We start from the raw sequence: 23,013 nt of genomic DNA, 5'->3' as shown, positions 1-23,013 counted from the left end.
GCCACACGAGGGCAGCTCCAGGAGCAGGTCAATCCCCACAGACATCCATGTTAAAATGTCTAACATCAGCAGGAATTCTTTATAGACTGGTGTAAAAACATACAGCTCCACTCCACATATGGACAACCAGAAGCTCACTAGTGGCCACTTGTGGTCGTGTCTGAATACTGTACATCATATGTGATCATGATGCAGCACCATGAACAACCAGCTGTGTTTAAATATCTGCTACAGTTCAATGATAACTGCTGCGATCAATACTGTGTTCAGCTCATCACTCTGCCGGGGCTGCATCAGAGTGCTGATGTCATGATTGATCAGAAGTGAACAGAAACATAAGTTTTGACCAAACCAATTTACGATTTTGCAAAAGTAGATCTGATGAAGTAGATCTGGAGCTTTACTGCTGACAAAGATGCTTTCAGCCGTTCATTAAACTTTGGGGAGTTTTTAACGAACTTACAGATAAAGTTTAACTCCTGCATCTCTGGAAAGTTTAATCTGATCCTGCACACGGCTGGTAATGTGATTCTTCATTATCCGAGGCTGCAGACGAGATGAGATATAAAAAATCACACATGCACCAGCTGGAGCGGCCCGTGGGAGGCTAACACCCCCCCCCCCCAAAGAAAAGACAACACATCCTGTATCCTCGTGATGAGTGCGTCAGGACTGCGTCCCCATGTGTGCGGCACTCTGAAACAGCAGCATCACTCCTCATCCATAAACACAGCAGCAGCACAAAGAGAGGCAGGCAGCAGCAGGGTGGAGCTCAAACCTGAGAGCCTGAAATCACCTGTTAATGACTGAGAGAAACGATATTCAAACCACAGTCACTTTGTGTTTCACATACAGGTCTCAGGATGTTTTCTCTTCAAACTTTAAGTTTTATTTCTGTGGGTAGTTCCATCGTTCAAACATGTAGAGAGGAAAGGAAACACCGACTGTCTGTCCCTCGGTGAAGCAGGACTTAAAGAATCACACATGTATAACTCCATCTTGTCCTAGCAGAGATGGTGCTGGGGGTTCATATCGACCTGTAGCGCCTCCCTGTGGACAGCGTGGGATCAGTTTAGTCTCTGGACGGACAGATGCTTATTGAAGATGAGTTCATGGACGCACCACATGTGACATGAAGACATGTTTTTACTTCTGGAAATGAACATGCACTTTTTAGCAACAGACTCCGACTCCCATGATGCACCACTGAGAGACACAGGAAGTCATTCCTGCCTGTTGCCATCAAACTATTGAACTATAACAGACTCAGACTGTACATTCATACTGGTATACTGGGATTTAAATGCTACCTAGGTATTTAGATATTTATTATATATTTCAATTTCATGCCATCTTTGATTTTTATTCTTGTCTGTAACAAAATAAATAAATAAAAGAATTCTGATTCTGATTAAAGGATTTGAACATAAATGCTCCAGCAGAACCTTTTCTATATCAGAGAACAACAAGCCTCCTAAACAGTCGGTGTTTCTCATCAACGTGATCGACGATGATCAGACACAGATCGGCTTCTCTACAGGGAGGCTGAGCTGTCCGTGGTGCTGAAACACTGCAGCCGAGACCGAAGGGGCGCGTCTCGGTCCATGGTGCTGAAATCACCACCCCAACACACGCACGCACACCATCGACAGTAAAAACTATGGACAGAGCTTCAGTGACAGCAGCCATTAGTTTCTGAGGAGCCGTTATGAGGCTCGTGGGAGGCTCTGGGACCCTCTGACCGCCGCCATAACTCCAAATATAGATACAAAGAGGGGAGCATGAGCGGAGTTTAGGGGGGCGGGCGATCGTGAAAGCAGGAAACCCGCGCTGTGATACGTCAACCGCCTGTCGCTCAAGCGGCGACGCCCATAATTATGCATCATTTTAAGTCAGAATATGATTAAAACGAGTGAGTTGTAAAATAATTCAACCCCCCGTACAATTGACACTAGAAGAGAACCTATCATCTGAGACCAAAGTGTTTTTTTTGTACCAGGCTGTAAACATGTTCATTTCTGCTGTGAAGTCGGCCATTTTTATGGGAGTCTATGGGAAATGACTCGCTGCTGGAGCCAGCCCCCAGTGGCTGTAGCCTGAACTACAAGTTTTTACACTTCCACAATGGCTTCAAGTCCGAGCCCCAAAGGTTGCTGCTTGGCACGCACACACACACAGAGTTGCTTCAGGGCTGCTATCAATCCCACAAAAGTACATTTCGTGGACAAAGCTGTGCAGAGAATAAGTAACATAAATAATAAATATGGGGCAGACACATCGTCTTTACTTAAACAGTCATTAGCATTAGCATGACACATTTTCATACCGCTGTAACACGTGGGTGTGTGCAGAGCCGTCGCAACATAGTAGGCAAACTAGGCAATTGCCTAGGGCCCCGAGCATGAGAGGGGCCCCAAGACGGACGGTCAGTTAGCCCCACCATTCAACCACAGCTGTTTTGGCCCAGCGCATTGACACGTTCAGACTCCCCCCTCGCCCCGCCCCCAGGGGGGCTACACCTCTCCACTTCGTGTAGCGGCATTTTCAAAATAAAGGATGAAGCACACACACTGCAGGCTGCAAGGAAAGACGGCAAAAGAAAGAAGCGGAGGACAAAACGAGAGAAAGGTAAGAGTCTGTGACACAGCTGAGCCTCACCTTACTGCACCACTGTTTGTCTGCTTTCACATTGTGTCACTTTAGCTTGTTTAGCATTAAGCTAAGTGCTGCTGTTACAACTTACTGTTAGAGTTAATGACCTCTAAATAGGAGGTGATCAGATAAACAAGGGGATTTTCACCCCGACACCAGTCAGGATTGTTCTGGTTGGGTCAGAAGGAAACAGGAGTGTTTGAAGGTCAAATCCTGGCTGTCATTGATACTCCAGGTCTGTTTGAAACCAAAGACAAAGACAACAAGAGAGTGAAACAAGAGATCGCTAGATCCATCTGTTTATGTGCTCCTGGTCCTCATGTGATCCTGGTGGTGATCCAAACAAACAGATTCACAGAAGAAGAAAAACAAACAGTGAAAATCCTCCAGAAGATGTTTGGAGAACAATCAGCAGACTACATGATGGCCTTGTTCACCCATGGAGACAATTTGGAAGAAGGACTGACCATAGATACATTCATTGGTCAGAATGATGATGTTCGTGACTTTGTCAATCAGTGTCATGGAGGGTATCATGTCTTCAACAACAGAAACAAACATCCCTCTCAGGTCAGAACGCTGCTGAAGAAGATCAATGAAATGATTGAGAGAAATGGAGGAAGCTGTTACACCAATAAAATGTTTGAAGAGGCTGAGAGAGCCATACAAGAAGAGAAGGAACGACTCCTGAGAGAAAATCCAGACATGGATGCTGAAGAAGCAAGAAGACAGGCGGAGAGAGACAACAGGTTCAGAGTTTTGATGGCTACTGTTCCTTGTGCAACTGCTGCTGCTGCAGCTCCTATTGGATGTTCTGTTGGATTAATATTTGGTCCAGTTGGAGCAGCAGTTGGAGCAGTAGGTGGAGCTGTATCTGTGGCAGTGAATGAACTGGAAGCCCTCCAGCTGAGCTCTCCAGGTCCTCACGTCCTCCTCCTAACCCTGCAGCTGGGCCGGCTGACCCAACAGGAGCAGAGAGGGCTGCAGACTCTGAAGAAGATGCTGAGTCCTGACGTCTCTGAACACACCATGCTGCTGTTCACCTACGGAGACCGACTGGAGGACACCGACATGGAGCAGTTCATCAGAGAGGACGCCAACCTGCAGGAGCTGCTGAGACAGTGCAGCGGTCAGTACCACGTGTTGAACAACAGACAGATGGAAGACAGGGGACAGGTCCAAGAGCTGCTGGACAAAATACAAGTTATCTCACAGGGAGGACAGAGGTGTTATGAGAGGAGGTCTGTGTGGGAGAGATTTGTGCTGAGAGTGAGGTCTGTGTGGGACAGACTCTGGTCCAGACCTGTCAGAGGGATTTGTCAGCTCTTCTGTTGTGTTGGAATCTTTTACTTACTTTTCAGATACTATTGTAACTCCAGTGCTGATGAGTCTGTTATTAACCAGAGTCAGGATCAGTCTCTGCAGCAGCACACTCTGTAAGCTGCTGTTCTATTGATCAACATATTAAATCAATGACCTGTGTGATACTAAAGATCAGTCATGTGTCTTTACTACGGCTGGTCTATTGTCTCACTGTCCTCCCATCATTCAGGATGTTTGATGGTACTTGTGTTCACATGAGTCCTGCATGGTCAGGCTGCAGCACACACGCTCTGGGCTGAACCTTCATGGATGAATTTAGTTGGTAGAGCAGATCCAGATAACAGTGAACTGACTTATCTCTACAGTCAAAGACTCTGCTCCACCTTCACTGCTCCAAACACACACATCATGTTTTAAGCTTGTTCCATGCTCCACGAGAACAGAGAACAGAGAACTCGCTCCACGGGTGGTAAGAGTAAAAAAGAAAGTTCTTTTCGGCACGGAGGTACCATACTCCGCGAGACGTGTGTGTGCAGAACTCCTCATACGGCCTCCTACGCAGCGCACGTCACACACAAAAGGTTGCAAAATGCAATTGTATTGTAAATTGTGAGCACAGTCGTGGTTACCTGGCCTAACGAGCTGATAATGTTCAGGGAAGAGGGCGCACAGCTGATGACAGATAGAAGATCAGTGCAGCTGACTGTAGCAGACCTCTGGTCTGTGAGTTTAACTCTGTGAACGTGTGGATGACTGTCTGCAATAATACATCCTGTCTCTCAGTGTTTAATGTGCATTGAGCCACTGTAACACCATGATCAATACCGGGATTAGTTTTTATCGCCACCTTGTGGACAGACGCTCTCCTCTGTGCTCCGTGTTTCTCCTTCCAGCAGCTGTTTGCAGCTGCTTATCTAAACTGTCCATCGTCGCTGTGCTTCCTCCTTCTGTCTGTGTGTTCTGCACCTGAAGAAGCTCTTGGCTTCTCCACATTCATCACGTCCACAATAAATTCCGACCAATCACAGCATGGTTGATGCACAGCCTTGAGAGAAAAGTTCTGCCCGGGCCATGTGTCCGAGAGAGCTGCAGAACGGGCGGTCTGAGATAGAAAATGACGTCATTTTGTGGGCGTAACGTCAACAGCGAGTTCTCTGTTCTCTGGAGTATGGATCCAGCTTAAGACCGACTTTGACTCCACATTTTGTAAAGAAGCTGCTGCTGCTACACACAGCGTGTCTGTACAGTCATGTTAAAGACTGAATTAGAAACTAAACACTTCTTTATATCACTTGTTAGCCTGGAGACCAATAACACATCAGCAGTGTTTTTTCCAAGAAAAATACCTTTTTATTTCTTTATAAATCCACATAATTGTATCTATGAAAGCATAAAATCCCCATTTTGCACATTGTTGTGTTTTTTTTTCTTATTGTGGTCGTTCCGTTATATTCAAAGTAAATCATGGGTATCAAACCATCGAAGACTGTAAGGTGTATGTCACATACAAACACAGACACTGTCAAACAGCAAGGGGGGGGCAGCGTGAGTCCTGCTGGAAACACTTCAGCATCCAGCACCAGCGATCAGGGAACACTGAGGGTCAGGGTCACCAGTGTTCACGTGCACGGCCGCTCTCCATAGAATGCAGCTGAAACACAATGCAGAGTGGAGGGAAGTGAATGGCCAATACTCTGACTGGACCCCGAAGAAGCAGCTGTAGTATGTCAATGGCTGGACTGTGGCTCCCCAGTTTCAACATCCTTTAGAGATCATTCCTGCGGCCCGTGTGGGACATGAGCCCTTCCTGCTTCAAGTATGGATCCATGATAAAGGAATGTGTTCGAGGCGGTGACATGAGCTCCTCCATCCTGGAAATGTCCTGCTCAGGTAAGTCCGTGAATTTATCTCATAGTAAAGTGATGTTACTGTGTTCCATTGTCCACAGTTGATGACATCACACTGACCTGTAACACTCTCCACAGACTGCACCTTGATGCTGGCTAGCAGCAGCAGATGCTGGTTGTCTTACTGTCTCCCACCTTTCCTCTAACTTTTTGTTCTGTCTGTCTGTCCTTCTGCATCCACAGACTCTGTCAGACTGGTTGAAGGGACCAACGTGTGTTCAGGCAGACTGGAGGTGAAGTCTGACCAGTCCTGGTCCTCAGTGTGTGAAGATGACTTTAACCTGCAGAATGCAGAGGTGGTCTGCAGGGAGCTCGGCTGTGGGGCTCCTTCGGTCTTCAAAGGGGGACTCTATGGAGCAGCAGAGGCTCCAGTGTGGATGAGGAGGTTCCAGTGTGGAGGCCATGAGTCTGCTCTGCTGGACTGTGGAAGCTCACAGTCCACAGAGAACAGCTGCTCACCTGGAAAAGCTGTTGGACTCACCTGCTCAGGTTGAGGAGGAGCTGCAGCTTTGAGACAGTTTACTGGTCGACTTCCTCTGATCATTATTTCCATGTTTCTCCTCAGACAATATCAGGCTGGTGGGAGAGAACAGTCGCTGCGCCGGTGACCTGGAGGTGAACATGTACACAGAGTGGAGACCTGTGGGTGTTGATGGTGATAAATTGAGCTCTGCAGCTGCAGCATGTGTGCAGCTCGGTTGTGGTTCTGCTGTGTCAGCACGTCAAACAGAAGGTTCTTCAAGCACACCTGTGTGGAGGATCAGCTCCTCCTGTGTCCGGCCAGCATCTGTACTCAAGGAGTGTGTACTGATGAACGACACGACAAGAACCAGTCTTAGTCTCACAGTGATCTGTTCAGGTGATCCTCTCACTCTGTGTGTGTCTCAGTGTCTTCTGTCTGCTTCCTCATGTATGAATCATGGATCTTCTATGTTCCACTTCACACAGTCCTTCAGCATCGACACACGGCAGCTTTGACTCAACACATCCTGGCCGTCTTAGGTAACTTCATAGAGTCCAGCAGGAGCTGTGACGGCCACAGGATAGTTTCAGTGCTGAAGGAAATGACTGTGACAGCACATGACCACATCATGTGTCTCCATCTGTTTCAGCCCCTCTGACAGAGCTGATCATCAGGGTCACTGTGGTCCTGCTGGCTATGATGTCCTCTATCACTGCCATCTGCTGCTACTATAAGGTACTGCACGTGTTGTGTCTGATGTGTTCAGTTGAAGGAGAAACGTCATTTCAGTGATTATAAGACGTGTTTGCTGTCGTATCTTTCAGCCGAAGCTAGACTGACCAGAGAACAGAGATGATGGTCTTGGAGGATCCAGAACTGAAGGCTGGAGGAAAGAGTTGGACCTCCAGACCTCTTTGACCCCGAAGAGGACCTGACCCTCTTTCAGGGAACCTGTTCCAGAGTCTGAGGGCTAAAATAATCCACTTCATGTGGAACTGCGCTGAGAGAAGGGCTTCAGATTACAGCAGCTTTTTACACTGATCACAATAAAGAGCTTTGCACTTGTGAGGTCCGCTGTGGTTTTTAAGAAGGAGCAGAGGAAGTAAAAATGACAACAGAGCTGCTCATCAAGAACAACTAGTCATCATTAGAAATGAGATGCAGAGACAGAAATGAAACCGAGGGAGTCACTCAGGGGGACGAAACTTTAAAACTCCTTGAGTCCAGTTTCCTGGACTCTTGGACATTTTCCTTTGAAGTGAACGTTGGTTCATTGCTTCTCTCATAATAACAGAATGTTCATCTGTGTGTTTCAGTGCTTATCTGTGTGATGTGCTGTGAGGGAGTCTTCAGTCTTCCTGACTGGACGATGGTCCTCAGCATGTGTGTCCCAGTCTCGAGCACAGATCCTCTCAGTCCAGGTGTACAACAGTCCATCCTACATAAAGAGGATCATTTCTGAATAAAACAGCTGATACTGAATGAGAGTGCTGAAATGAAAATGTGACCAAGTGACCAAGATGGCGGCGCAGACACATGCGGCGGCTTCTCTCTCTCCCGATTCTTCGTTGTTTTTGTGTTCTATGTTGCACGTGTCGCAGACTTATAGTAAGTCATCGCCGTGTTTGTATGTCAGGAAGCGCACATACAGCTGTGAGCTACTTCTTAACATCAGCAGAACTGTAAATGTTGAGTTAGACCCTGCACTCGCTGAAGAGCTACAGGACTGTGGACTACTCCGCCTGCCAGCACCTCTACCGGCCCCTGCAACACCATCTCGCCCGAAGTGGAAGCGCCACAGACGGTGTGAAAGGAAGCAGAAGAGGGGCAAGCGCAGAGGGATACGGACCAGGCTATCTGGCATGTCTGTGTCTTGTAAAGTGGCTGTATTATTCTTTGGGCAAATCAGTGTCCAATCGGACCATCGAGCGATATCAAGAGAGGCTCAAATATCCAATATAGAGCCTTGTGTCTCTGACATGATATATCAAAGGTGTCTTCTGAAGACAAGAGAAGTCTCTAGCTGAGTAGTCGATACATCTAAAAAGCGGCTCTGAACACAATAATAGACACGTAGCGGACAGTTATCTCAACCGAGGACTTGCTGCAGGGTTTTACTGCTTCTCTGCAGGAGTCAGAGAACAGACGACTTGAGGAAACTAAAACAGCCTCATTTCATCCAGCTGTGATGATTCAACATGGACAGAGTGGAAACCCACAGACTGCAGTTGCGACATATCAGCTCTGCTGTTTCTGCATTTTCGCCTCCATCTTTTAATCTAATCAATGTTCTGATCAATGTTCCGACCGCACACATCCTGCAGCAGCATGAAGCTGCTGTTTATTAATATGTTGGGGGGGGTGTTTTGTGTGTTTTGTGATAGATGTATATAAAGTCAACAGTTTCTGGCTTCACCTGCTGTGATTCAGAGAGAAACAGAAAGAACACACACTGTGCTGGGTTTGTTCCAGCTCACAGAGGCAGACTGTGCATCATGTCTCTGAGCTTGGAGGGCCACAGCAGAGCAGAAATCCAACAACTATCACAGAGTCTGATCAGACCGTTGAACATTAACCCTGCTGTCACATCAGACCTGCTGTTCCTCTTCTGTCCAGCAGGTGTCCTCAGTTGACCTGTGGGTTTGTCTCTCTCTCTCTGTGCCGGCTGCAAAGCTTCGACTCACAGATCTGCTCAGATGTCAGTCATCTTACATCTTGCAGCTTTTTAACATTACACATGAACAGGAGGAGCTGTGGCAGTGACAGCTGAGATCAGGTGTGCACTGAGAGGCGATCATGTATTCATCTGCTTATTTTAGGTTTTACCCTGCAATGCTAAAACCTCTGTGGCTGTGTTCACAACCTGGGTTGGTCGTCATGGACTGTGCAGTGAGCTCCTCTAGGACCTGATGAAGGCCGAACATCATCAGAAACATGCTGCTGCTGTGAGTCCAGCATCCAGCACACTGTTCTACTGTCAGTGTCTAAAGAGCTGCAGGGAAGTCTCCTTTTCCTTGAGTGTCAGTCATTCATAGGTGTGTGTACAGGAACATGTTGCTCAGCAGGAAGCAGCAGACACGCTGTCAACACTTCATGATCAACACAACTATTGTTATATGCCGCCTGGTTTTTCTGATTGAGTTTACACATCTTGAACATGTTGGCGGTGTGATTCACTGCCGCTTCATTCCTTGAATGGTTACCATTAATTGTTTAGCTTCTGGCACTTTCTGTTTCAGCAAATAATGGCGACCAAGAGAGAGAGAGTGGATCTTTTTGGATTTGGAGGAAATCCTTTGAAAGCTCCTTATCGTTCATAATCTTGTCCATAGTCAACAACAACAACAACAACAACAAAATGGCAGTGCAGGAGCACAAAGGCCAAAACCAGCAGAACTATGTTCCTCCAAGCCAAAAACCAACCAATCGCAGTGCTTGCGGACTGCGTCACCTCGACATGTAGGGCTCTGTGTTACCGTAGATCAGCCTCAAATCAGCATCAGCAAAGGGATTTTTTTTTATCACTGTCGCTATTTTTACATTCAAAATAATATGAAACACAGCGCTGTGTTATGAGAACAAGAAAACTGTCAGTGAACCGATGGTTTTGATTGATGTGATGTTTTTATCTCTGCATGCAGTCTTGGCGTGCACTTCTTAAAAAAACAAACCACTCCTTTCAAAGCAGGAAGAAGTCTGTTTTTATGTGGTCACAGGTGTTTGAATCTTTTTAAATGCACTTCCTCCTTCAAGGCATCAGTGCTTTCACTGTGATGTTTATCAAACACTGAACATTCTTGGACAGCAGTGGTTCTTAGGTAACCTGTGCTGCTTTCTCTTTCACTTCATACATTATATAACATGACACATTTTGAATTAAATAACTGCAGCAGATCATCAGATTTCATTCAGTGTAACAAGGTTTGGACCCCAATCACCATGTGGCTTTCCAGGTGTTTGAGTTTATCTCTGCTAAAGCTTTCATAGTTTCACCTTTTTATACTATGATAGATATATAGGATATATGAGAATCTTCATCAACATTTTTATCCAATCATATTTCAGCTGGCTTCTGTTGCCAGGTTCTATGAAATCTGCCTAACACCTTCAGAATCAGCAGAGCAGGCTCCCGTGCACTGTAAGTGAACGGACACAGCCAATAGCCAATCAGATCTTGAGGCAGTGACATTAAGGCCAATCAGAAGGCCTTATGCTGGATTGGACATGAACGAGCCCTGTGATATGATAAGCACTCCGAGAGCCTGAACGACGGCACTTTGCAAAATGTCCGAACTAAACCCGGAGACCCGATCAATACCAACAGCTACAAATATGTGTTTAACCCATGATGGCTGAGGGAGGAGAAGAGAGAGAGAGCTGCATACAGATATACTCGCGACGCCATTTTCAAGACAGACCATTCACGAAAAGCTGGATGCTGTGAGAAGAGGTCGGCTAACTCCCGTGCTAGCTAGCTAGCCTGTCTCAGCAGAGGAAAGGACTGGGCTGTGTCGCTGTGACTGTCCCTGTCTGGCTGTGACTGTCCCTGTGTCTCTGTGACTGTCCCTGTCTGTGACTGTCCCTGTGTCTCTGTGACTGTCCCTGTCTGTGACTGTCCCTGTGTCTCTGTGACTGTCCCTGTCCCTGTGTGTCTGTGACTGTCCTTGTGTGTCTGTGACTGTCCCTGTCTGTGACTGTCCCTGTGTGGCTGTGACTGTCCTTGTGTGTCTGTGACTGTCTCTGTCTGTGACTGTCCCTGTGTGTCTGTGACTGTCCCTGTCTGTGACTGTCCTTGTGTGTCTGTGACTGTCCCTGTGTGGCTGTGACTGTCCCTGTGTGTCTGTGACTGTCCCTGTGTGTCTGTGACTGTCCCTGTCCCTGTGTGTCTGTGACTGTCCCTGTGTGGTTGTGACTGTCCGTGACTGTCCCTGTCTGTGACTGTCCCTGTGTGTCTGTGACTGTCCCTGTCTGGCTGTGACTGTCCCTGTCCCTGTCTGGCTGTGACTGTCCCTGTGTGTCTGTGACTGTCCCTGTGTGGTTGTGACTGTCCGTGACTGTCCCTGTCTGTGACTGTCCTTGTGTGTCTGTGACTGTCCCTGTGTGTCTGTGACTGTCCCTGTGTGTCTGTGACTGTCCCTGTGTGGTTGTGACTGTCCGTGACTGTCCCTGTCTGTGACTGTCCCTGTGTGTCTGTGACTGTCCCTGTCTGTGACTGTCCCTGTGTGGCTGTGACTGTCCCTGTGTCCACTGCCCTGCTGAGCGCAGCATATTAAAACTTATGACAGAAACACTCAGCATCAGCCTCCATGTCCACAGAAAAGAAGTTATTGATGGAAATGAAAGGCACAGATAACTCTTCTTGACAAAGGAGAGGATGGATTTCATTTTCAAATAAGCAGCACTGTGGAGGAGATCTGTGTTGGTGGGTGCAAGCTTTTTATTTTATCTCTTAAAATTAAAATATTTATTATTATTTTCGTTCTCATCACAAAAAGGTCATGAATTATTTAACTATTAAACTTAACTTTTTACTGACCTACTTATCATTTTTTTTATCATTACAAGTCTTTTTGTAGCGGGGGTTACATCTTGCATGCTGCAAGGTCCCACAGACTGAGGGATCAAGACCTTCTAGGAATGTTTGACCGCCTGCAATGGCCACACCCCGACCTGCAGGAGGCCCGGTGTTGCAGACTTCACTCACATTCAAACTCAAACGATGGGCCGTCAACTAGTCCTGCACATGGCCCAGACACAGTTTCTGGTCGTTAACTGACCATTAACCAACTAGAGGGATCTTAGTCATGTGAGTTCCTGCAAGATCCACCCACAGAGGTCCTGAACATATAAAACTGGAATAGTAGCAGAACTGAAGAAGCCACTTGGGGGACGAAACGTCTTCAAAATCAATCCTTGAGTTCAGTTGCCTCGATTTAAACTCTTGGAAACTGCACATATGGTGTTTTTGACCAGAAGCGCAGCGTAAGTGAACTTACATGGGGGAAGAGGTGTAAGCTTTTATGGCACTTCATAAAGTCACTCTCTTATGGGAAAGTGATCATTCCTGTGGGGGAAATTATGTTCAACTTAAGCTAATTATCAACAGAGTGGGACCCCCTGCTATTTCCTTCCTGTTTTCTCCTGACTCTCAGGTTTAACCATTACCAAATAAGGTAAACTAAACAGCAGTTGAGCTGACCCCATTGGTGCAGGATTAGGGGAGGACATGATGTTATGGTACCTCTGGGGATCTCAAGATAGGATAAAGGGTGTTTGTAAAAGAGGAGAAGATTGGGGCAAGGCATCTGGACTTTTCTTGAAGACACTTCGCTGCTCATCCAAGCAGCTTCACCATTTCTAACTGTTTGGTGGGGAAACATGGTTTATATGTGGTTGCAGACCTCAGTGGGTGGGTCTGGGTAAAACCTAAACAACAATAGCACTAAATGTTTCCATAATTACCTGTGATGATCTGGCTGACTGGGCCAGGTGTGTGTAATGACTGGCTAACGACTATGAAACTGCCGGAGGGGGACTGGTTGACAGCCCTTTGTTCTTACTGTGAGTCTGTGCAAACTTCCTGGGAATGGATGGAATCACTGCATTGTATGTGATAGAAAGATGATGTCTGAGGCCACCACCTCTGTTAAGGGAAGGTTTTTCCAGCTTCACATAGATGCTTCCTTGACTCTCAGACCACCTTTCCTCTCTGTCTATAATGTGAACATTGTTGTCCTCAAAGGAGTGTCCTTTGTCTTTGAGGAGGAGGTGAACAGCTGAGTCTTGTCCTGAAGAGGTGGCTCTCCTGTGCTGAGCCATTCTTCTGTGGAGTGGTTGTTTAGTTTCTCCAATGTACAGATCAGAGCATTCCTCACTGCACTGGACTGCATACTGTATATCACATTGCTGTGTTTCTTCCTGGGAATCTTGTCCTTCGGGTGACCCACTCAGTTTCTCTGATACTCCTGACACATATGGAATGGAGATGTTCTTTCTCCGCCGGTTGTCGTCCTTCTTCTTGTTGTTGGGGGGTCTTTTTTTGTGGCTTTGATGAGTGCCAACTTGGGGTAGCCACAGGTTTGCAGGGCCTTCCTGATGTGGTGTTGCTCCTTCTTCTTCCCCTCTGAGCTGGTGGGTACAGTTTGTGCTCTGTGCTGCAGGGTCCTGAAGACTCCCAATTTGTGTTCCAGTGGGTGGTGTGAATCAAACAAGAGGTACTGGTCCATGTGTGGGTTTCCTGTACACTTCCACATTGAGGCTACTGTGCAGTCCAAGAAGGCCAGATTGTTGTCCCTGGTTTCCTCCCGAGTGAAGTTGATATTGTTGTCTACTGCGTTGATGTGTTCTGTGAACCGTTCCACTTCATTGGTCTTGATTTTGACCTAGGTGTCATCCACATATCTAAACCAGTCGCACAGCCGTGCTTCTGTCTGTAAAAGTTCCCATTGTACTGGAAATAAGTTATCATTTCCTCAAGTTGCTATTTGTGGAACAACAAGCTGAACATGGTGCTGAAATGTTCTGAATGCTGACACTGATAAGAGAGATAAGTTCATCTTTACACACCTGAGTTCACCTGACACATTCCAGCCAGTCAACAACCTGATCAGTCACTGTTTCTGCCAATGACAAAGTCACGATGTGTTCAGAGGGAGGAGCCTAAAATCAGACCAGAGGACAGAGTTGAGGAACAAAATCATTACAGAGATCCACACGACAACATCCACATCTTGTCAAACATGGCCAGCAAATGTGCTCCACTTGGTGAGTACCTTTATTACTATGTTTAGTTTACTCAGTTTTAGTGTTTAAACTGTTTTTAGATTCAACTTCAGCTTCAATTTATAATAATAAGAACTAACTATAATAATAATAATAATAATAATAACAATGATAAATCCACAGTTTAACTGTGTTTTCAAGTTTGTTATTTGAAACACTTGATCAATTTGTTCTAACTGTTAACACTGACATGAACACACAGGAAGCAGATATCAATCAAAACAGACACAGGAGGGAATGAACTGGTGTCACACCTGACTCCAGAACTAAGCTAAAAGTTCGTCTCTGTGATGCAGGCTTGTGATGCATTGTGGCCACATGGAGCAACTTTTACTTGACTTTTGTTGACTGCATGGGACAGCTGAGCTTCATCAGCTCTCATGCAGTCAACATTTCACACAGTGTCTGCTGCAGTACTGGATAACATGAGTTCAACCAGCAGAGATCATCTAGATGAAGAGAACGATGTCATTAATCAGTGGAACATAAGTATCAGCAGACACTGGACTTAAAATGAAATATTGGATTATTATTACTCCGCTCAAAAAATGAAGGGAGCACTTAAAGAAAACAATGTAACTCCAAGTCAATCACACTTCTGTGAAATCAACCTGTCCAGTTAAGCCTCCAACACACTGTGCGATTTTGGGGATGTTTGTGTTTAGCATCACCTCACACAGTACAAATAAAACGCATGCCATGTCAAGTTAAAGCTCACGATTTATGTGCTCACACTGTGAGATGCAATTGCTGGCTGGAACGTCACTGCTCACACTACATGTGACTTCAGGTGCTCAGGTGATCACATTGAGTCAGTCAGAGTCTGTGCTGCGTGTTGCTGCCTCAGCTCATCAAACATGGCCTCCATCACTTCTATCCAATGCTGTGTGGGTGCTGCCATGTTTGTTATCATGTAAAACAATTCAATGTAGATGCGGTGACGTTGGGTGTGTTCGGCAAACGCGTGAACAGTGGGGGGAAAACACAGACTTCAGGCCGTCTCTGCTTAAACTGTGCCAGGATGAGATAAGATAAGATAAGATAAGATAAGATAAGATAAGATAAGATAAGATAAGATAAGATAAGATAAGATAAGATAAGATAAAACTTTATTAATCACGAAGGAAATTCTTGTGCCAGAGGTATCAAGTTACATTAAATGCAATTAAGTAGTATAAGAGTATAAGTGTCACTATCATCCAAAATAAGAGTACAGTATGCAGTATGAGCACAATATATGATACATAGATACAAATATGGAGATGTAAGGTGCTAAGTAAACATAAATATAGACAAGTGGAGGGAATGACAGTGATGCCTGACATGATTATCTAGCGCTTCTCCCTACAGAAAGGGGAGGAGTTATACAGTCTGATGGCCACTGGCAGGAAGGACCTCCTGTGGCGTTCTGTGCTGCTCCTCGGTAGTCTCAGTCTACCGCTGAATGTGCTCCTGTAGGACAGCAGTGTGTCCTGCAGGGGGTGAGACGTGTTGTTACGAATACTGAGGAGTTTCCTCAGTATCCTCCTCTCCGTCACCTCCACCACAGACTCCAGCTCCACTCCCAGCACCGAGCCAGCCTTCCTAATGAGCTTGTTGAGTCTGTTGGTGTCGGCCGTCTTCATCCTGCTGCCCCAGCACACTACAGCGTAGAAGATGACGCTGGAGACCACCGAGTGGTAAAACATCTGCAGCATGGTCTGGCAGACGTTAAAGGACCTGAGTCTCCTCAGTAGATACAGGCGACTCTGTCCCTTCTTGTATATTGCCTCTGCATTTGTGGACCAGTCCAGTTTGTGGTCAATGTGGACACCCAGGTATTTGTAGCTGTCCACAATGTCCACGTTGGTACCCTTGATGCTGACCGGGTGGTGCCCCAGTGCTGCTCACTATCGTGTCCGAGACGGTGTTCCTCAGCCTCACAAATTGTGGTCGACCTGTAAGATAGTTAGTGATCCAGGTGACCAGTGGGGTCTCTACCTGCATGTCCAGGAGCTTCCTCTTCAAAAGGGCAGGCTGCACGGTGTTAAACGCACTGGAAAAATCAAAGAACATGATTCTAACAGTGTTGCCTGCCTCCTCCAAGTAGGTGTGTGCTCTGTGCAGCAGGTAGATGATGGCGTCCTCCACTCCAATACGGGGCTGGTAAGCAAACTGCAGGGGGTCCAGCGATGGTTCCACAACAGCACGCAGGTGTTTCAGGACCAGCCTCTCCAGAGACTTCATCACATGTGAAGTCAGAGCAACTGGTCTGTAGTCGCTGTGTGTGCTTGGATGTTTGGTCTTGGGCACAGGAACAAGGCATGTTGTCTTCCACAGGGCAGGGACAGTCATCAGGCTCAGACTCAGGGAGAAGATGTGCTGGAAGACCCCACACAGCTGTGTGGCACAGTCCCTGAGTACTCTGGGGCTGAGTCCATCCGGTCCTGCAGCTTTTCCCGGTCGTAGGCGACTGAACTCCCTCCTCACATCTTCTGTGGTGATGGCAACTGTGGACACAGAAGAGCAGAGAGAGAGATCTGATGGGGGAGGGTGGGGGGTTGTTAATGGAAGGTGGGGTAAGGGGGGCAGGGTGATGTTATTGATTGGGAGGTGAGACTGGTTAGTATGGTTAGGGGGAGGGGGAGGAGGAGGAGGTACATTGTTGTTATAGACAGGTGTTAATGGTGCATCACAGGGAGGGGGAGGGTGGTCAGGGAGTGGACTATCAAACCTGTTGAAAAACAGGTTCAGCTGGTTGGCCTCCCGCAGATCTCCATCCATCAGCTGGTCAGAGATCCTATTGTGGCCGGTGATGGTTCGCATGCCACTCCATACCTCCCTCAAGTTGTTCCGGGCAAGTTGGCTCTCCAGCTTCCTCCTGTAGCTCTCCTTGCCCTCTCCAATCTTCTCCTTCACCTCTGCCTGGGCCCTCCTCATCTCCTCTCTGTCTCCACTCAAGAAGGCTGTCTTCTTTCTGTTGAGTGATGCCTTGATGTCCTTTGTCACCTATGGTTTATTGTTTGGAAAGCAGCGTATTGACCTGGTGGGGATTAGAGAATCTGTACAAAAATTAACATATTCTGTGATACAGTCTGTGAGTGTGTCTACATCCTCACCGTGAGTGTCACAGAACACATCCCAGTCAGTCACCTCAAAACATCCCTGCAGGGTCTCCAGGGCTTCCGGTGTCCACCTCCGTACAGTTTTGGTGGTCACCGGCTGCCGCTGTACTGCTGGTATATACTGGGGTTTGAGGTGGACTAGGCTATGGTCTGATCTGCCCAAGGGAGGGAGAGCTATGGAGCTGTATGCCTCTTTAACATTAGCATACAGTAAATCTAGAGTTTTATTTTCTCTTGTTTTACAGTCCACAAACTGCTTGAAAGTGGGCAGAGTTGATGTCAGATTAACATGGTTAAAATCGCCAGAAATCGCTATGAAGGCATTAGGGTGCTGGGTCTGAAGCCTCGCGGTCACAGAGCTGATGACGTCAGTAGCCTGCGACGCCTCAGCCGAGGGAGCAATGTAAACAACGAGTACAATGGCGTGAGAGAACTCTCTGGGCAAATAATATGGACGTAGACTTACCGCTAGCAGTTCAATGTCCGGGCTGCACAAATGCTCCTTTACCGTAACGTGTCCCGGGCTGCACCACCGGTTGTTCACGTAGAGCGCAAGTCCCCCTCCTTTCTTCCTGCCGCTCTTGGTGCAGTTCCTGTCCGCCCGTACCAACTGAAAGCCGGCTAAACTCACGGTAGAGTCCGGTATGTTTGCGTGCAGCCACGTCTCTGTAAAGCACATTACAGACGCCTCACGAAACACACACTCGCTCTTTGTGAGAGATGTTAACTCTTCCATCTTATTACCCAGTGATCTAACATTACCCATGACGATAGAAGGAAGATACGGCTTGTATCTTCTTTTCCTCAGCTGTCTTCTTTTGCCCCCTCTGCTTCCGCGTTGTTTCCTTCTTAGTTCTTTGGGGATTTCGTGTCGCTGGCCATACATCCCGCTGTGCTGGAGACTCATCAGCTGATCCCTGGTGTAAACAATGGAGCCCTGGCGTGTTTCCGTCACGGCCGAGACGCGGCATGATAAAAGTGCTCCAAAAGCGATGAAGACCACGAAGAAAGTCCGAAAAAGACGCATTATTGCAGTGCCTGACCGCTTATACTTAGATTTAGTACGAAGTAGAGTGTTTAGAGTAGAAATAAATTACGAAAACAACTTAATACACCCGCGGTGTGCGGAGCTTCTCTGGCTGGCTGCTACCTCGAGGCCGCGCTACCTCGAGGCAGATCCTTGCCCAATCAAATTAGATCCATGTTGTTTTGATCAGACAATGTCAATCCAATCAAATTGCAGGACATTCAATGAAGAGGAACTTTCAAACAACATGCCAGCTAGACAAAATGATGCCAAAGATAGTTTCATTCGGGTATAAAACTACGAGGTGGTCAACAAAAAACGTTTTGCAGTATGCAAAACATGCGGCTTGAAGATTACCGATGGAGACGCTACAACCTCCAACTTCGCCCGACATTTGAAGTTGCACAAAGAGAGGTAAGTTCTGAATGAAGGTTTACATCTTGAAACCATTTGGAGAAGTGACTGATTTGACAAAGGGGGAGAGAGGATCACAATCAGTGCTGTTGTTCCATCTGTCTTGTCCCTCAACCACCACCTTGAGAAGCTGAAGCCTTAAGTCTGTTTCCTGAACGGCCTGGTCAGAAGTCTCCAGGAATCCCTGAACAAAAGGTTCAAGCTTCATTAATGTAAAAAATGTCGAGGACACAAGATGGGATGGCCGCCCCTTTTTCAGATCCAGTCTACCACAAATCAGTGGTTTAAAATGGAGAATATTCTTGCAAAATATAAGTAAAATGTTAAAAATGACTGTTTAATAGTGCAATAAGAAAGCGCATTGTCAGTACTATTTTTTTTTCTTTCAATTTCAATTGCATTTGTTTCATTAAATAAATACAGACTTTGGAGTAAGCCTGTTCAATGTCCTCCACAATCCAAGTGGGAAAGCTGCTGCTTGGACAGAGCACCCCTTGTGCTTCCCACTGTGGCAGACAAAGAGTTGCCTGGCCAGCCTCAAAAAGCCACTGCAGGTAGCCCAGTACATCCTGCAGAGGACAGGAGGAAGGAGCCAAACCCCTGCCACTGCACCATGACAAGAAAACTGCTCAGCAGTGACCATACAGCACTCTCGTACAAGAAGCCCTTGCATGCTGCAAGGTCCCACAGACTGAGGGATCAAGACCTTCTAGGAATGTTTGACCGCCTGCAATGGCCACACACCGACCTGCAGGAGGCCCGGTGTTGCAGACTTCACTCACATTCAAACTCAAACGATGGGCCGTCAACTAGTCCTGCACATGGCCCAGACACAGTTTCTGGTCGTTAACTGACCATTAACCAACTATAGGGATCTTAGTCATGTGAGTTCCTGCAAGATCCACCCACAGAGGTCCTGAACACATAAAACTGGAATAGTAGCAGAACTGAAGAAGCCACTTGGGGGACGAAACGTCTTCAAAATCAATCCTTGAGCTCAGTTGCCCACCTCAGTGGGTGGGTCTGAGTAAAACCTAAACCTAAACAATAGCACTAAATGTTTCCATAATTACCTGTGATGTTCTGGCTGACTGGGCCAGGTGTGTCTAACGACTGGCTAACAACTACGAAACTGCCGGAGGGGGACTGGTTGACAGCCCTTTGTTCTTGCTGTGAGTATGTGCAAACTTCCTGGGAATGGATGGAATCACTGCATTGTATGTGGCAGAAAGATGATGTCTGAGGCCGCCACCTCTGTTATGGGAAGGTTTTTCCAGCTTAAGATAAGATAAGATAAGATAAGATAAGATAAGATAAGATAAAACTTTATTAATCCCGAAGGAAATTCTTGTGCCAGAGGTATCAAGTCACATTAAATGCAGTTAAGTACAGAGTATAAAAAACAACTTAATACACCCGCGGTGTGCGGAGCTTCTCTGGCTGGCTGCTACCGCGAGGCCGCGCCGGAAGCGGTAACATAGATGCTTCCTTGACTCTCAAACCACATTTCCTCTCTGTCTAAAATGTGAACATTGTTGTCCTCAAAGGAGTGTCCTTTGTCTCTGAGGTGGAGGTGAAGCCCTACACCGTGTGAGCGGGGCATCGCCACAAAGGTGACCCTTCGCCACCATAGAGAAAGCTGCTGTGTTTCTTGATTTGTTCATCCTACCTGCCTCTTTCTCTATCATGACATCAGCCCCTGCACACCTTTTCATATCACCCCATCGTCATATGCGGGCGTGGCCACATGGCTCAGCAGCGCCCCCTGGAATGAGATCTGCTTCCCTGTTTGACCTACAGACACGAAAATTGGTACGCATACGTATCGCCTCTAGACAAGAAAAAAAGTCTCTTGGAGGTATCCTCTAAAACGCACAGGAAGTCCGCCATTTTGAAAAAACTTTGCAGTTTTGCTGTACTCTTCTGCCCTGCAGACCACAGCTCGTGCCGGTACAGCTGGAAGAGTGGTCGTGGGCCGATAGGGGAGGCGGCGGCTGCTGGTCCCGCGGACCGCAAGGGCTGCGAGGGCCCGTCATCGCTGCTTGCAGCTTTAATTATTATTATTATTATTATTATGCAATGTTGTGAGGAAATCAAGCAGAGAAATCATTTTACAAAGAATTATGATCCTGATTATTTCTTTATGGAGTGTGATTTACATAATAAAACAACATAAACTGAGGTGGTTTTTTGTTCAATACGATGTTGGTGCATCAGGTGGAGCTGAAATGAAGCCCGGGTGGATGCATCAAAAACTGCAGTTGCCCCTCTGACCTCTGGGGCTGGGGCCTCACAGACCTCCATGTTAAACATAACGTACAGTGTGGGGCTCTACTGAACAGTGGTTTTGTGACCAATGTACAGTTGTATTTACCTGACTTATTTTAATAATGATGACTTAACATTTAGCATAATAAGCTTCATGCTGCCATCTGTGTCTTATGTTCAAGTTTTAAAAGTGCAGTGGAACCCACTCAGACCTGAAGTTACATTTCTGAGAGTAAAAGTACTCACAGAGACCTCACAGAGAATCACAAAAGCAAAAGTTACTTCATCCAGCTTAAAAACAAACGAAACACATTTATACAAGTTTCAACGGGCGACTGAGTGACTCAAACATATGCGGGATGAGTCCATCATCAAGTTCTGATGAACGAAGTTTCTTCTTTGTTTTCTGTCTTTAATGAAACAGATCCCAGTTCACAGTCTTGTTACACAGCAGCAGCCTGATTCTGCAGCTGCTGTCCGTCTGCTCAGTTTGACTTTAAAGACTCATCGTGAATACGACAATGAATGGTGAAATGTTTTTTAATCTTAATGTCATGATCAAGATACTTACAGTGTCATTACATTCTCCAACAGGGAAACCAGACCTCAGGATTGTTCTGGTTGGGAAAACTGGAGTTGGAAAGAGTACAACAGGAAACATCATCCTAAGGGGAAAAGTCTTTAAGTCTACACTGTCTTCTTCCTCTGTGACAGCAGAGTGTCAGAAGGAAACAGGAGAGTTTGAAGGTCAAAAGCTGGCTGTCATTGATACTCCAGGTCTGTTTGATACCGAGACACCTGAAGAGACGGTGAAACAAGAGATCATTAGATCCATCTGTTTATGTGCTCCTGGTCCTCATGTGATGCTGGTGGTGCTCCAACCGAGCAGATTCACAGAAGAAGAAAAACAAACAGTGAAAATCCTCCAGAAGATGTTTGGAGAAAAATCAGCAGATTACATGATGGTCTTGTTCACCCATGGAGACGATTTGGAAGAAGAAGGAGTGACCATAGAAGCATTCATTGGTCAGAATAAAGATCTCTGTGACTTTGTCAAGCAGTGTCATGGAGGGTATCATATCTTCAACAACAGAAACAAAAAAGATCCCTCTCAGGTCAGAGAGCTGCTGAAGAAGATCAATGAAATGATTGAGAGAAATGGAGGAAGCTGTTACACCAATGAAATGTTCCAAGAGGCTGAGAGAGTCATACAAGAAGAGAAGGAACGACTCCTGAGAGAAAATCAAAACATGGATGCTGAAGAAGCAAGAAGACTGGCGGAGAGACACAACAGCCTTATGCGAGATGGAGCTGCTATTGGAGCTGCTATTGGAATGGTAGGAGGTCCACTTGGAGCAGCAGTTGGAGCAGCAATTGGAGCACTAGTTGTGGCAGTGAAAGAAAAACGCTGTGTAATTCAGTGAGACTGAGTGAAGCTGCAGCTCAGTAAAGCCACAGTAACACAGAGAAAGAAGATAATCACACTGACTTTGATTTGAAGACTTTTCATTTCTTTAACAATGATTTTACTGATCAGAAACATGTTTCATGTCACTGATCATTGCTTATGAAGATGATTACATCATGTATTGTGTGTTTTGCAGCAGACAGATTATTAATGTAAAGTTCTTGCTGATTAAATCAGAGCATCTGTTTCTTTTGCAGTGACATGTCTGTGTTGGTGAAGGGTTAAAGACAGAAAGTGTCCTGCAGGTGTCCTCTGTGCTTCATCTTTGTAACATCTGAATAAATCTCACAGACCAAATGAAAACCTGGATCAGGTCTTTGTTCAACATGTTACTGACACAAACCTCAAAGAGCGTCCTCCATGTTGTTCCATGTTAAGGACTCTGCAGCACTCAGCTGCCTGCAGAGCAGGTGGAAGCTGAGCTGCTGGAAGCCCTCCAGCTGAGCTCTCCAGGTCCTCACGTCCTCCTCCTAACCCTGCAGCTGGGCCGGCTGACCCAACAGGAGCAGAGAGGGCTGCAGACTCTGAAGAAGATGCTGAGTCCTGACGTCTCTGAACACACCATGCTGCTGTTCACCTGGAGACCGACTGGAGGACACCGACAT

General features: G+C 46.5%; 1 protein-coding gene across 1 annotated transcript; it reads left to right on the top strand.

Moving 5' to 3' along the window:
* Positions 1–14,053: 14,053 nt before the first annotated feature.
* Positions 14,054–22,768, top strand: LOC114444624 (GTPase IMAP family member 4-like). Its single transcript, XM_028419353.1, has 2 exons — positions 14,054–14,109; positions 21,535–22,768. The coding sequence occupies exons 1-2, from the start codon at positions 14,085–14,087 to the stop codon at positions 22,362–22,364; spliced, it is 855 nt and encodes a 284-aa protein (XP_028275154.1). The 5' UTR covers positions 14,054–14,084; the 3' UTR covers positions 22,365–22,768.
* The last annotated feature ends 245 nt before the right edge of the window (positions 22,769–23,013 follow it).

Source organism: Parambassis ranga, chromosome 13 (assembly GCF_900634625.1).
Source record: "Parambassis ranga chromosome 13, fParRan2.1, whole genome shotgun sequence".
NCBI classification, from domain to species: domain Eukaryota; kingdom Metazoa; phylum Chordata; class Actinopteri; family Ambassidae; genus Parambassis; species Parambassis ranga.
The sequence above is the reverse complement of the archived record's forward strand: the minus strand, read 5'-3'. Positions and strand labels throughout refer to the sequence as shown.